The sequence below is a fragment of the Eptatretus burgeri genome, chromosome 15 (genome assembly GCF_056783735.1).
Source record: "Eptatretus burgeri isolate ZD-2024b chromosome 15, Ebu_testis_v1, whole genome shotgun sequence".
Taxonomy (NCBI): domain Eukaryota; kingdom Metazoa; phylum Chordata; class Myxini; order Myxiniformes; family Myxinidae; genus Eptatretus; species Eptatretus burgeri.
Genome location: NC_140975.1, coordinates 14,792,320 through 14,807,211, shown reverse-complemented (window position 1 = coordinate 14,807,211; position 14,892 = coordinate 14,792,320). Strand labels below are relative to the sequence as shown.

The window sequence follows — 14,892 nt, the reverse complement described above, 5'->3', positions numbered from 1 at the left end:
GTGGAAATCACTTAAAACATGTAGAAATGCAAAAAAAAATTTGGGGGGGGGGGGAACAATTTTTTTGGGGGAGGTGGAAATCACTTAAAACATGTAGAAATGCAAAAAAAATTTCTCTATTTTTTTTTTTTTTTGGGGGGGGGGGTGGAAATCACTTAAAACATGTAGAAATGCAAAAAAAAATTGTTTTTTGGGGCGAGGTGGGGGGTAAAAAAATTGGGGGGGGGGTTGGAAATCACTTAAATCATGTAGAAATGCAAAAAAAAAAAAATTTTCTCTTACAATTTTTTTGGGGTTTTGGGTGGGGGGGGGGGGACCAAGTCCAAAATTTAATGGCATGATCCTTGGACCATACCTAACCCCCGCCCCACCAAGTTTCGTCGAAATCCGTCAAGGAGTTTTTCCGTAATACTGTTCACTAACAAACAAACAAACAGAAAGGGGTGAAAACAGTAACCTCCATCCATCTTCGCATCCATCTTCGAAGATGGCGGAGGTTAATAATTACAAGAAGAGAATATAAAACTGGAACGGCACTCAGGAGAGCACATACCTCCACCAGGCTGAACAGTTTACGGTTTGTATCCTACTGATGGGCCGGATCTGCATCTGGACCTTAACCAAAATCGAATCGACTTGTTTTTATCACCTACCCCACTCATCCACCAAGTTTTCTCATGGCTTGTCCACAACTTTTTGAGATATCATGCTATATATATAGTTTTTGGCCCCATCTCTCACTGGTAAAGAATCAAATGAGAAAATATAAAATTCGAGCATCTGAATCCGAATCTGGATCTTCACCAAAATCTAATCAATTCATCCTTGTCATGCACCCAAACTGCCCACCAAGCTTCATTTGAATCCATCCATAACCATTCCAGATATCCTGCTCACAGACAAACAAACAGACAGATAGACAAACGGGTGAAAACAAAACCTCCGTCAACCTTAGATGGCGGAGGGTATGAAATGAACAGGGGAATTTTTTGGTGATGACCATAAAGTTCTCGGACAAGTTAATAATATAAGATACAAGGGAAAGATGAAAATATGTGCAGCAGGAAATGATTACCGACACTTTGAAAGCACAATCAGAGTATGGTTAAGTGACTGATTCGAAGTTCAGTCATCAGAAAACATTTATAACACCCAAGCATCTCAGAATTCCACAGAACTACCCTGATATGCCACTGAGTGACCTTTTCCTTGTTCCATGGCAAAAGAAAAACACAGGTAAAGGCTATCGATCGAAGAACAATCTGGACACTTAAGGCAGTATTTTGTGCAGTATTTTGAAGATGGTTTTCCATTTTTGTTGCCAACATCTTCAACAATGATCGGCTCAGTACATGACGTTATAAGGTAATGATTTGAATTTGAAGAGTAAGACGTTCCTCATACAAGTTTCAATAACTTGTTTTTTTACACCGATAATTCTATGGCCTCACTTTGAATTCCAAGAGAAAAAACTCACATAAGGCTTCAGGGCATGTCTCTTTTCCAAACTTTTTCTTAGCTGTAAAATAGCAGAAATTCGTCACAACTTGATCTTCATTTCTTTCAACATATTTCCACATCAGGAACATACTGTATATGTATATGTATATATATATATATATATATATATATATATATATATATATATATATATATATATGTATATATGTATATAAATATACATACACACACATTCGTTTAGTACAACAAAATTTAAATGAGCATTTCAATAAAATAGACATTATCAAAAGCTTTTCGATTTTCACTCCTCAAGATAAAACCGCAAGTACTTGAAGAAGAAGGAGCACCGAACTCTGGCCGAGGAAGCAAGTCTGTTGTGAAGCAAGTGAAACATCACCTGAGACTGGGTCTAATCTCGCTTATTGCTAAAATTAGCAGAGTAGATCGCATTTACCTTTTGGTTAGAAGCGCCTTTCTCCTTTTGAAATGTGTAATCCCAACTGCCCCAATCTTATACCTTATATATGGTGAATTAAACCACTTGTGCATACCAAAATTTTATAAACATCTTTCATTCCTCTCCCCTTCCTCCTCCCAACAAAGCCTTGTCCACGTTAAAGCCATCTATCGTCCTCTCTCTGACTTACCCTCTTCCTGAATGCGCTTATGATATTCAGACTCGAAGCATTTTCTCTTTGCCTCCAGATATCCGTTAGTTTTACAGTCTGGCAGATGTAAAAACAAACAAACAAAATGTCACGTGCATACACAAACAATTTGATGAATAAGTTGGCTCATAGAACATTCAGCTTTGTTCAGATCACCAAAGTGATGCTGAAGTTTGAAAAAATTGATATCCCTGATGATATGTCTGTGCATCTCATGGGAGGTTGAGCAACAGAGTTATACTAATGTGGTAAGGTGCTGAGCAATGAAAACCTATGAGTTTCGTTAACGAGTCACGATGATTTTTCAAACAATCTCCGTCCACTGCTGAAAATTTGTCTCCTTCACAATCTGAAAAAGAAAAGGAGGAAAGAAAATGAGAACTACTGGGGGAAAGAGGAAGACGCTGTAATGCAGAACATTAAGAAGTTATACGATTAAATCTTAACACAACCTGCACCTATCACAGCCCACCAGCAACAACTTCACTGTAATCAAACTTAATGTGTGTATTTATTTATTTTCTATAGAAGGGTGAGGGTCATGGGAGAGTGAAGAGGGAGAGTAAAAAGGCAACTAATTGACAATGCAGCCACAGTTGGACAAATAAGCAAGGAATTAATGAACAGGAAAAGAGGAGAGAGGAGGGGAGTAAACAAGGTTACCTGCAAGTAAGAAAATTGGGTTAGGTAGGGGTAATGGAGATATTGCCACAGATATTCTCAACATTTTGATACATTTGTGGGAGAAATTATTTGAGCTTTCTGTTGAAAAAGAAAAGGTATTCCGCCCGAAAGAAATATTTGAAATGCTCAGAAAGCAAGTCCTATAGAAAAAGGATATTCTTGTAATGTCGAAGGAGTTTGCATTCAACATCTTCTGGAAATTAATCATGATCTTGCTATAAGCTCTTAACCCTCAGTGAATTAATGATGTAACATCACTGATTACACACTGGTCTGTGTCATTTCAGACGTCTCGGTTTTCTCAACGGTTCTTATATGCTTTTTGTATGCTGGATTCAGAAATGTATCTAATTTCGCTCAATCAGGTCAAGTTTTTTTTAAGGAAAAAATCAATCTCAATTTTAAGGAAAAAAATAATCAAATTTTTTGTTTTTTTAATTAGCATTTTTAAAATTCAAAATCAGACTTACATTGACAGAAAATGTACAAACTATATATGAAATGACGCACAAGTACCGTTAATGTGAAATTCAACATTAAAAAGACGAAGGAAAACAGCGACTGCTGGAGCGACTGAAGTTGGGTGTTGCCAGAAACAACAATTTATCTATATTTTTCTGAAATTTCAATTAAAGTAATTGAGAAGGCACTTTCTTCCACATTAAGTGTACTTGTGTGTCATTATATGTATACTTTGTACATTTTCTATCAATGTAAGTCTGATTTTGAATTTAAAAAATGCTAATTAAAAAAACAAAAATTTTGATTCTTTTTTTTTTCCTTAAAATTGAGATTGATTTTTTTCCTTAAAAAAAACTTTACCTGATTGAGCGAAATTAGATACATTTCTGAATTCAATGTGCAAAAAGCATGTAAGGACCGTTGAGAAAACCTAGACCTCTGAAAAAAAATATTTCAAATGCAGCCCAGTGTTATAGAGCAGTAATGTGAGTGAAAGATTATTCGCCAATCAAATCGTGAAATTGTGCAGACAGACAGACAGCACAACAATCGTACTTACTCTCCTCAGTGGAAAGGTGCTCAATGAGAGGTTTTTCACACGTCTTCTTCGCTTCTATGCACTTGTCTGCTTGGCAATCTGAGGTAGAATGAGGGATAAAAATTCACAAGGTCAGGGTTCATCTCACATTGTTGGTCATTTCCAGGAGTGATGGGGATAAAGTGTTCGTGTGTCATATGAACATTATTTTAATGAGTAACTTGCAGATATGTGTGTCAAGGATGGCATAGGATGGAAGGGCCATATAACATCAACAACAACAATAGCACTCCTGTGATGAACAGAATAAATGGAGAAGAATCTATTTAGAAGGGCACTCGGTAGAGAGCATATCGCTGCCAAGCTGATTAGTTTACGTTTTGTATCCCACTAATAGGCCGGATCTGGATTCGGACCTCAACTGAAATTTAATTGTTCTTGTCACTTATCCAACTCATCCACCAAGTTTTGTCCAAATCCATCTATAACTTGGAGATATCTTGCTATATATCGTTTTTGGCCCCATCTCTCAATGGTGAAAAATCACGGAAAAAATTATCAGATCTGGATCCGTATTTGGATCTTCACCAAAATCTAAACATTTCTTCCTTGTTACATCCTCACTATGTAAGTTTCGTACATACCCATAATGTAAGGTTCACTAAGTTTCGTCCGAATCCGTCCACGTGTTGAGATATTTTGTTCACAAACAAACAAACAAACAAACAAGAAAGATGTTATGCATAGCACGATAGTTGCGAAATCCATAAAACAAATTTGACCTCAAAAATAATTGGTGGTTGAATTCAATGACAAACTACACAAATCCTCTTCACATGTCAAGTCAAATGGATGAAAATTGACAATTTTAGAAATGACCATGTCGACTTTTTGGCCGATGTTGACCTTTATCGCTGCACTTGGTATTCCAGGCTCATCGCTGGACTTGGTATTCCAATGCTGGCGGTGTGGCAAAGGAGATTGACCATGTGCTCATTGATGGTCACTGGAGGATGATCCAGAACTGCAGGGTCTACCGGAGTGCTCAGATCCTCAATACCGAACACAGGCTTGTGGTAGCAACTCTGAAATTGCAGCATAAATCCGGGAGAATGGTACCATCCCAGCCTCGGCTGGATATTGGCAAACTCAAGGATGAGAGGGTAGCTGAGGAGTTTGCGAACAAGCCGAGTGTGGACTTGGAGGGTCTGGATGCTTTGGGGAATCCTGAAGAGTTGTGGAGTGTCTTCAAGACCACCATTCTTGATGTTGCCGGTGGATGTTTTGGAACTCACGGGAGGGCGAAGAAGAATTTTGTCTCTTAAGGGACACTGGATACCATTGACCAGAGTTGCAGGGCCAGGCTGAATGGCAGAGCTGAGCTGTTCAGGGAGCCGAGGCGTAAAACTGTGCGTGCACTAAGGGTGGACAAGAAGGAATATTTCTTTTCATCATTCTTGTTGGTTTCTGTAACCTTGATTTTCTGCCTTTTCTGGTGATATTTTAATTTGCGTGCCATTGTTTGATCTCTCATCATGGGGAAGCAGCCTAATCAAATTTTCCTAACTGCTTCTTTTTTCACGTAATTATTTGTCTTTGGCATTGGTACTGATTAGTTTGTGTTGATTAGCAGTGGGTATATTTCATGATATTAAGATGGAAATAATTTTAAAATTAAGCAAATGTACAGTGTATGTATGTATGTATGGATATACTCGTATATACAGTATGTATGTCTGAACCTTATAGAATTGTAAACAGCTTGGCCAATCTCCACCAAATTGTGGATGCATGTTTGGGGTAACCAGTGCCAGCCGTCAGGTCTTGTGAATAAATATTCCCCCCACCTCTGTGATGGTTGGGAGATGACTTGTGATTTTGGTCTGAACATGTGGAATAGTGCAAGTTATTTAGCCACCGATTCCTGCCAGAGGAATGGGGGTATTGACACCACCCTTCACTCTGAGAAGGAGTTGGTATTACTTGTAACCTATTGTTATAAGAAAGAAGAGATGGTATGTTCTTTGTTTAGCTTCACTCGTCGGAAGAAATGCAGAGGCCGCACATTTATTGGATAACGTGTGTGTCTCTGTTTGATAATTTTGGTTGTTGTATGTCTATTTTGAATTTATTTATATTTTAATGCTTTTGCTGATTGGCCATAATCCAAAGGGGATTTACATATTTTTATATTGGCATATTCATCAAAAAGCCTGGTGTTGGCTTTGCAATTAAGGTGGCTGGCTTGAGACCTCAGGGTCCTGAGTTCAAGCACCTGTCAATTGCTGAATTAACACCTGATGGGGTTGACTCAGCCCCTCATCCTTCTGAGGTTGTTGAAATGAGTACCAGTGTACTGGAGGAATAACCATTTGGGATGACCTGTGTTGGAATGGAAACTCATCCAGGACTGTACTTTTTGCCAATAAAACTGCTTCAGCAGCCTTATGTGCCATTATGGCATGAAAGGAATGGCATTATTTTTATATTATGTCTCTCAGAATGGTGTATAAGTCACACACTTACCTATCAGTTGTGTCGTTTGCATTTGATTCTCGACCCCATTACAAGCTGTTTTTTTTTTTTTAACAGTTGGAGTGTTTCATCAAAAAGTGTGCCGTCCATTAGATAGGGCATTGAACCATTCTGCTAGCATTAATTGCTGATGGTCATTGGAGATCCCACTGTGTCTTTTGATGAAGAGTTGGTGACTTATTGATCACACCCTGGCCAATATTTGAAAATCCTTCGCGATAACCTCTTGGTGTCATTGGATCAGCTGTGCCTTACCAAAAATAATGCAACCAACATGCACATACTGGATCTGCTCAAATTAAGAAAAAAAAATGCTCATTTTTAATGAGCAAGTTGTATTTTGAGTGGGACCATCTTCAGACAATAAATATGCAAAAAGGGTTACTCTTTAACCCACCCCTCCTCCTTTCCCCATGTTCCATCATTTGCCACCCCTGCACACACAGCACAAAGTGGGGTTAAGCAATTGGTTCACCGTCTGCCTAAAGGAACTACTTCATTCAAATTTAATTTTAAATTTTGAACACTGTAGAACACAAATCTGAACATGAATCGGAACATGAGCCTGCAGCTTTGCAGTACATTGGCTTTGAATTTGGCAAATTGTACGGAGCATCGTCCCGAGCACACATGGGCACAGAGGAGTAAAGTAATTTTTTTTTACTCTGTCTGCCTGTCTGGCGGTCAAACAAAATTGAATATTATTCCAAACAGGAAACAATGTTTTTACAGATGTCGTAAAGGACACAAACAACAGGCACGATAAACTAATGAAGTAATGCAACGTGTTAAATAAGGTGGTGTAAAAGACGGTGCATCAATGACGGTAAACTTCCGAAAAAGTTTTTTTCCCCTCGAGCCTTTAAAACTTTTATTTTATTTCATTGACTTATATACTTGTACACTATCAAACACAAATCGCCTTGTTTGCACTTCCAAAAATCCTCAGTTCAGCAGTACTTGGCCAAATTATGGTTGTCTCAACCACTCAAACCTGCCATGCGCTCTGAGGCTCTGAGGGCGGAGTTTGTAAAAGGTTCAGTTCTGGACTGTTCCCTTTGACCCATCGGTTTCGTATGGTTGCCATCACGACTGTTATTCAAAGTTCACAAACAAAGATAAATATAGACCATGCTCAGAAATGCAAAGCAAGAGATGAAAAGACCTTTCCCATGCATTTTTTCTGAAGACAGCACAGGGAAAGGTGTTCAATAAACTCTATAGTTTAAAATCGTTTAATTCTTCCATTGACACAGACCAACACCAGTCTTCACAAACACTAGAGTCTGAAGGTATTCCATTGCATCAATTGATTAAAAGGATGTCTGCCTCATTGCACAGCGATCACAAGCTCCCATTAAGTTATTAGTGTTAATGTGAGAATGAAAAGGATGTTGTGTTCAGGTTATGACACTGGCACCAACATGTGAACTGACCTGCAATCTCCGTTGGTGTTTTTCCTTCCTGTTCACAATTTATGTTCCCAGTGAGACAGGCAGTGAACTTGCAATCTGAAGAAACGCATTCATGTATGCACCATATATAAAAAAAATATATTTTATTTTTATCATTTACAACTAATTTTTGTTATTTTTGTGGCCTTTTTGCAGATGAGATAATTACAGCTTGAGTTCATTACAACAATATCCACAATGGGAGTTCGGCATTCGTCCGAAGCACTGCTGACAATCCACAAACGGTTTAGCCAAACTCAAGGATTATAATTAGAGATGCCACATACACACTTGTAGACCTTTATAGATTACAATTATCATGTACATTAGACATACAAATAACTTGTGGTGGGTTGTGAATGATATTCATATAGTCATCATGCCTGGTGTGTCACATCCACAAAACTATTTCTGAATTCACATTTTTATTTCTCAATCATAGGAATATCTCATTTCTGGAAATGATTACTTATTCACTTGCATTTTATTTCACAAAAATTTGCACAAAGGCCTCTGTGACATTTTAGGTTACAATGGCTGTGTTGAGTGACATGCTGCACTTAGAAACAAGATGGATGGTTATAACTGGATTGCAGTGTCACTTCTTCAATATATCAACGCTTCACTTAGCATTCATTAAAGAATGTGATAAACAATCAAATGCTAACAGCTGAATATTTTTGAATCATTGTTTACAACATTTATGTTTTCATACATTGTTTTGTCATCTCAAATTGTGCTTTGTTTTCTTAGATGAGCTTTTGCTTGTTTTCTGTGTTCTTCTTATTCCAGCATTGTCAATATTTCCCACTTGGTTCCATACATGAGTTTGACTGATACAGTTGTGTGTTTGTCTTACCATGTATTTTAGCGAGGGAAAACCCACATTTTTTTTGGATTTCAGCATCCGTTGGATCTGTGGACAGAGCAGGAAGGAAGAGCCATTGTTAATTGTAATATCTTGCACATGAACCTAACGTGAGGTTCTCCCCTACCAACAGGAGCAACAGGACATAAAGAACAGCAGAGAGAGGGGAGAAACACCAACAGCAGAGCTGAAGGCCAAGGCAGAGGGAGGCGGACAAACAATGGGTGTGGGGAGGAATGGGGGGGCAGGAGACGATGCATGGGTTGGACAAGATTAACACAGAAAGAAACTCTCAGGAGGAAAAACTTGGGGTTGTGTTGGGGAGGGGGGGGAGTTAGCAAGGGTGGAAAAGATCATGGGACGATCTGACATGGTGGAGAACAGCGGCCTTGAAGACCTGGAGGGAAGAATGAGATTGAAGAGGATGTGGAAGTTGGTTTCACAGAGGGGTGGGGGAAGAGAGGAATGAATGAGTGGAGGTAAGCAGTGATCCTGAGTTTAGTTAGTTTCACCAGATGGGGGTTGATGGTGGAACGTGTGTACCCTGCAGATATACTATATATAAGCGAATGAGTCATTGTTTGTTTGTGATGCTACTCCTCTGAACTCCCAAAGTTAATCGTGACAAAACTTTACAGGATCACATTTTATTTCCATGATACACCTTACTTGAAGTTTTAAACAGTCATTTTCTCACAATGCATAACTTATGAACAAAAAAGCCAGCACCTGTTGTGGGGAAGTGGTGGGTTGGGAGGGGGTGGGGTAAGAGGAAGAGGGGGGGAAGGGATGGGAGTCCTGAGGGATGGGTGTCCTGAGGGAGGGGGAAGATGTGGTTGTCTGGAGGGAGGAGGTATGGTGGGAGGAGGCAGGGGATAGGGTGGGATGAATTGAGTGGAATGGGTGTGAGGAGGGACCAGTGTTGTCCGGGTACCTTTGCTTTCACTCCATCTCCCCCAGCCTTTCTTCGTTTCCCCTCCATCCTTGCTCTGCCATTCCTAGTTCCCACCATTTTTCGCACCCCTTCTCGCTCTCTTGCCTCACTCTCCCCACCCCCCCCTTTTTCCTCACCCCCCAGCCTCCTCTCTCTCCCCCACCTCTATCACACACACACACACACACACACACACACACACACACACACACACACACACACACACACACACACACACACACACACACACACACACACACACACACACACACTGTTTGTCCAGTAACTACTTCAAGACCCCTGAGCCGATCGACACCAGAATTTCATTTCAAGGTAGACTCAGAGAGTCCCAACTTAAATTCCGTGAAATATTTTTCAAAATTTTTGAAAAAGAAAACTCCAATTAAAATTTTTTTTTTTTTTTTTCAAGAAGAAAATTTCTATTACCTTTTTACCTCCACCTGTTTGTTTGTCTGTTTAAGAACAGGATATCTCAAAAAGTTAAAATGACGGATTCGGATGAAACTTTGTAGATAACTTGTGATTGTGATAAGGACGAATTGGTTCAATTATGGTGAAGATCCGAATCCAGATCTGTTAATGAGAATTTTCAAGTGATTATTATTCATCATGGAGAGATAGGGCCAAAAACTATACAGTATACAGTACAATATATCAAAAGGTTACAGATGGATTTGGATGAAACTTGGTGGACAGGTTGGATGTGCGACAAGGACAAATTAATTTGATTTTGGTGAAGATCTGGATCCAGATAAAATAATTTTTCAAAAATTACTAAAGTGATTCACCATTGAGAGTTCGGGCATATATATATATATATATATATATATATATATATATATATATATATATATATATATATATATATATATATATATATATATATATATATATATATATATATATATATATATATATATATATATATATATATATATATATATATATATATGTATATATATATATATATATATATATATATATATATATATATATATATATATATATATATATATATATATATATATATATATATACATACATACATATATTGCATTATACAGATATACTATATATATATTTTTGCTGCTATTTTTACCTATTGCTGCTATATTCACTTTCTGCTATTTTTACCCTGAAGAGTGCAGCAAGAAAAGCTTCGGTCACTATTATGTCGTGTTTGTCTGTATTCATATGTATACTATATATAAAAAAATATATACTGTATATGCAGTATATATCTTCTTCTTCTTTCGGCTGCTCCCTTTAGGGGTCGCCACAGCGGATCATCAGTATGATCCGCATAGTGATTTGGCACATGTTTTACACCGGATGCCCTTCCTGACGCAACCCTGGTCGCCTCTTGTGACACACGGATCTGGTACACCTATTTTAACCGGGGTATACACCGGCCCAGTACACTGGTACTCATTTCTCCGACCTCAGAAGGATGACAGGCTGAGTCAACCCCCTGGTGTATTAATTCAGTGACCCAACGGGGCTTGAACTCAGGACCTTTTGGATCTCAAACCGCTGCCCTAACCACTACACCAACACCAGGTAACAACAACATATGCAGTGTGTATATATATATATATATATATATATATATATATATATATATATATATATATATATATATATATATATATATATATATATATATATATATATATATATATATATATACATATATATATACATATATATATACATATATATATATATACATATATATATATATATATATACATATATATATATATATATATATATATATATATATATATATATATATATATATATGATTCCAGCAATGTGTGTGTGTGTGTGTGTGTGTGTGTGTGTGTGTGTGTGTGTGTGTGTGTGTGTGTGTGTGTGTGTGTGTGTGTGTGTGTGTGTGTGACCGCTGTTTCTCGACAACCTCTGGTCCGATCTAATTGAAACTTGCCAGGTATATTGCTGGGGACCTGAGGATGTGCCTTTTCAAGGTTTGATAGTAATCGGACAAGTGCTTCCCAAGTAATGGCCATTTATTTACCAAACCAATGGGAAGACACGTTGTTGCGTGGGCGTGGCCGATGGGGAAGGGAAGCACAGCCACGTTCTCCATTTTGGGTTACAACATACGGGCTTCCGGAGAGTGATGACTTCGTGTATTCTAATAATTTCTCGATTTCTTATGCGCATTTATAGATAAACACAATGGCCCAAGTTAGGATCGTTTTCGTATTAGACGGTGTATAAATTTCGGGAATATCAGAGTGCTGGTATGCTCCGAACCAGGAAGTAAATTTTTTCTCTCTCTTCTCTTCTCTTTTTGTTTTTCCTTGCCACGACATTGTGAAAAGGTAAAATACGTTGGCGCTAATTGAATAATTGGGTATTAAAAATAAATTGCGAATCATCGTAACTGCGAATAATATCGAACTTCCGGGTCACGCACATACAGGCACGTGAGAGCGAAGAAATGGCCTGTGTGGTTTATTTATGTATTATTTTTATTATTATTTTTTTTTTTACGGGCACGTACTAGTATATATAAACAGAATATATATATATATATATATATATATATATATATATATATATATATATATATATATATATATATATATATATATATATATATATATATATATATATATATATATATATACAGACATACAGATATAAAAAGCCTGGTGTTGGCGTAGTGGTTAGGGTAGCGGCTTGGGATCCAAAAGGTCCTGAGTTCAAACCCCATTGGCTGCTTGAATTAATACACACCGGGAGGTTGGCTCAGCCTGTCATACTTCCGAGGTCGGCGAAATGAGTACCAGTGTACTGGGCCCGGTGTATACCCCGGTTAAAATAGGTGTACCATATCCCTGTGTCGTAAGAGGCGACCAGGGTCGTGTCAGGAAGGGCATCCGGCGTAAAAACTAAGCCAAATCACTATGCGGATCATACGGATGATCCGCTGTGGCGACCCCTAACGGGAGCAGCCGAAAGAAGAAGAAGAAGAAGATATAGATGTAAATATGAGGCACCACGAGGAGTGATGCAAGGGACACATCGGCCATTTTGGAGTTAATGCCAAATAGCACTATTTTAACCCTTACCCGATCATCCGAGCCTATCATCATCAGATCATTAAACGAGAGGGGGAGCACTCGGTGGAGTGCAAAACCTCCGCCGCCAATTCTGCTAGGTCAATCAAGTGAACCTGATATCCTATTCATTCAATTTGATGTCAACAGTGCTGACAGAGTTATAGTTGGCAACTTTCCCTTTTACTTTTCACTTTTACAAACTCAATTCATTCGTCATAACGAGATTCCTTGAGACAGAAATTGATTTTTACGTGGGTATATCCACCTGAACTTCCAAAATCAGCCGCAATTATAATTTTGGCATGTTTTTTGTTGGAAATCACTTATAACATGTAGAAATGCAAAAAAAAAATTCAAATATTTTTTCAAAATGGCCGCCATTGCGGCCATGTTGGATTTTGGACGAGGTCCAAAATCTGATGGCATGCTCCTTGGACCAGACCTAACCCCCCCCACCAAATTTCGTCGAAATCCGTCGAGGAGTTTTTCCGTAATACTGTTGACAAACAAACAAACAAACATACAAACAGAAAGGGGTGAAAACAGTAACCTCCGATCTTCAATGGTGGAGGTTAAAAATGTCGCTTCAATCACTCCTCCTCCGGGGGCCTCATATATGTATATTATATATACATACACTGTATATGCAATACATACATATGTATATACTGTATCTATGTCTTCTTCTTCTTCTTTCGGCTGCTCCCGTTAGGGGTCGCCACAGCGGATCATCCATTATGATCCGCATAGTGATTTGGCACATGTTTTACGCCGGATGCCCTTCCTGACGCAACCCTGATCGCCTCTTACGACACAGGGATATGGTATACCTATTTTAACCGGGGTATACACCGGCCCAGTATACTGGTACTCATTTCGCCGACCTCGGAAGGATGACAGGCTGAGTCAACCCCCTGGTGTGTTAATTCAGTGGCTCAACGGGGCTTGAACTCAGGACCTCTTGGATCCCAAGCCGCTGCCCTAACCACTGCGCCAACACCAGGCTTGTATATACTGTATCTATGTATATATATGTATATATATATATATATATATATATATATATATATATATATATATATATATATATATATATATATATATATATATATATATATACACATATATGCACATATATGAATGTATGTGCACAAGGGCTTGGGATCCTCGGATCCTGAGTTCAAATCCCACTCAGGTGTTGAATTAATACAAGGTGGCTTGAGAGTTGACTGCCTGTCATCCTTCTGAGGTCAGCAAAATGAGTACCAGCTTGCTGGTATCCTGTGTTGGAGTGGTGACATGTCTAGGATTGTTCCCAATAGCCAAGGAGACTGCTTAGGCGGCACCAACGCTCTGCACAGAGTGTGGTCCCAATGGATGAATGGATGGAAAAAGTAAATAAATCTAACTGATTTCTTCTCAGTGCAAAGAGGACGAGAACAGTAATGGGAAATGCTGGATAACCCAGCTATTATAATATATTCGAGCCGTATTATCTTGGCACACATTGGCCTACTCTTTTCAAAGGACAGTGGAATCTTGAACGGGAATCAGACATCACTGATGTCCTGTACTTGGAATACCCGGCTTATCGGAGTTTGCCAAACGCAACCGACGCCACGTTTTGTGATTCAACTACCGTCTTGCCTCCGGAATACGAGGATTGCAGTTCATAATTGGGTCGGGAATTGAACCCAGACGAAACAGCCCAAGGGCGAGTCCCCGTCCCCATCCCATACTGTGAATTGGGGTTGTGAAAAACCATTCAATACGACACGATTGTCCTCATTAATCTCTCATGAGATTAAAAATATTGAAGAAATAAATACAGAACTAGCAGGTCAGCAGGTGCGATGGTTTCAAGGGCCATTGAATAGTTTGAACACTTGCTACCATTTCACAGGTACGGATTATATATATATATATATATATATATATATATATATATATATATATATATATATATATATATATATATATATATATATATATATATATATTTACCAAATCAACTCACCTTTATCACTTTGTGCTGTTGCCATGGACACCAGAAGGGACAGAATGAGAGGACCGATGAGACTGCGGGATGATGGTCTGGTCATCGTTGTGCTGTGTAACCCACACGTGTCCGACTTACAAAGGAACTTGCGTCGATGTCTCCTCCAAAGCGAC

At 38.5% G+C, this 14,892-nt stretch overlaps 1 protein-coding gene across 1 annotated transcript in view; it reads right to left on the bottom strand.

The window, feature by feature from the left end:
* LOC147011592 (uncharacterized) overlaps positions 1 to 14,892 on the bottom strand; it is a 29,732-nt gene that overhangs the window by 14,750 nt on the left and 90 nt on the right. Inside the window, exons 1-7 of the mRNA XM_085858308.1 lie at positions 14,738 to 14,892; positions 8,662 to 8,718; positions 7,785 to 7,859; positions 3,835 to 3,912; positions 2,401 to 2,478; positions 2,109 to 2,186; positions 1,478 to 1,519 (exon numbers count right to left, since the gene is read on the bottom strand). The exon at positions 14,738 to 14,892 is cut by the window's right edge and continues 90 nt beyond it. Of these exons, the coding sequence (XP_085714434.1) occupies positions 1,478 to 1,519; positions 2,109 to 2,186; positions 2,401 to 2,478; positions 3,835 to 3,912; positions 7,785 to 7,859; positions 8,662 to 8,718; positions 14,738 to 14,822 (493 nt within the window). The 5' untranslated portion in view covers positions 14,823 to 14,892. The remainder of the gene's footprint in view (positions 1 to 1,477; positions 1,520 to 2,108; positions 2,187 to 2,400; positions 2,479 to 3,834; positions 3,913 to 7,784; positions 7,860 to 8,661; positions 8,719 to 14,737) is intronic.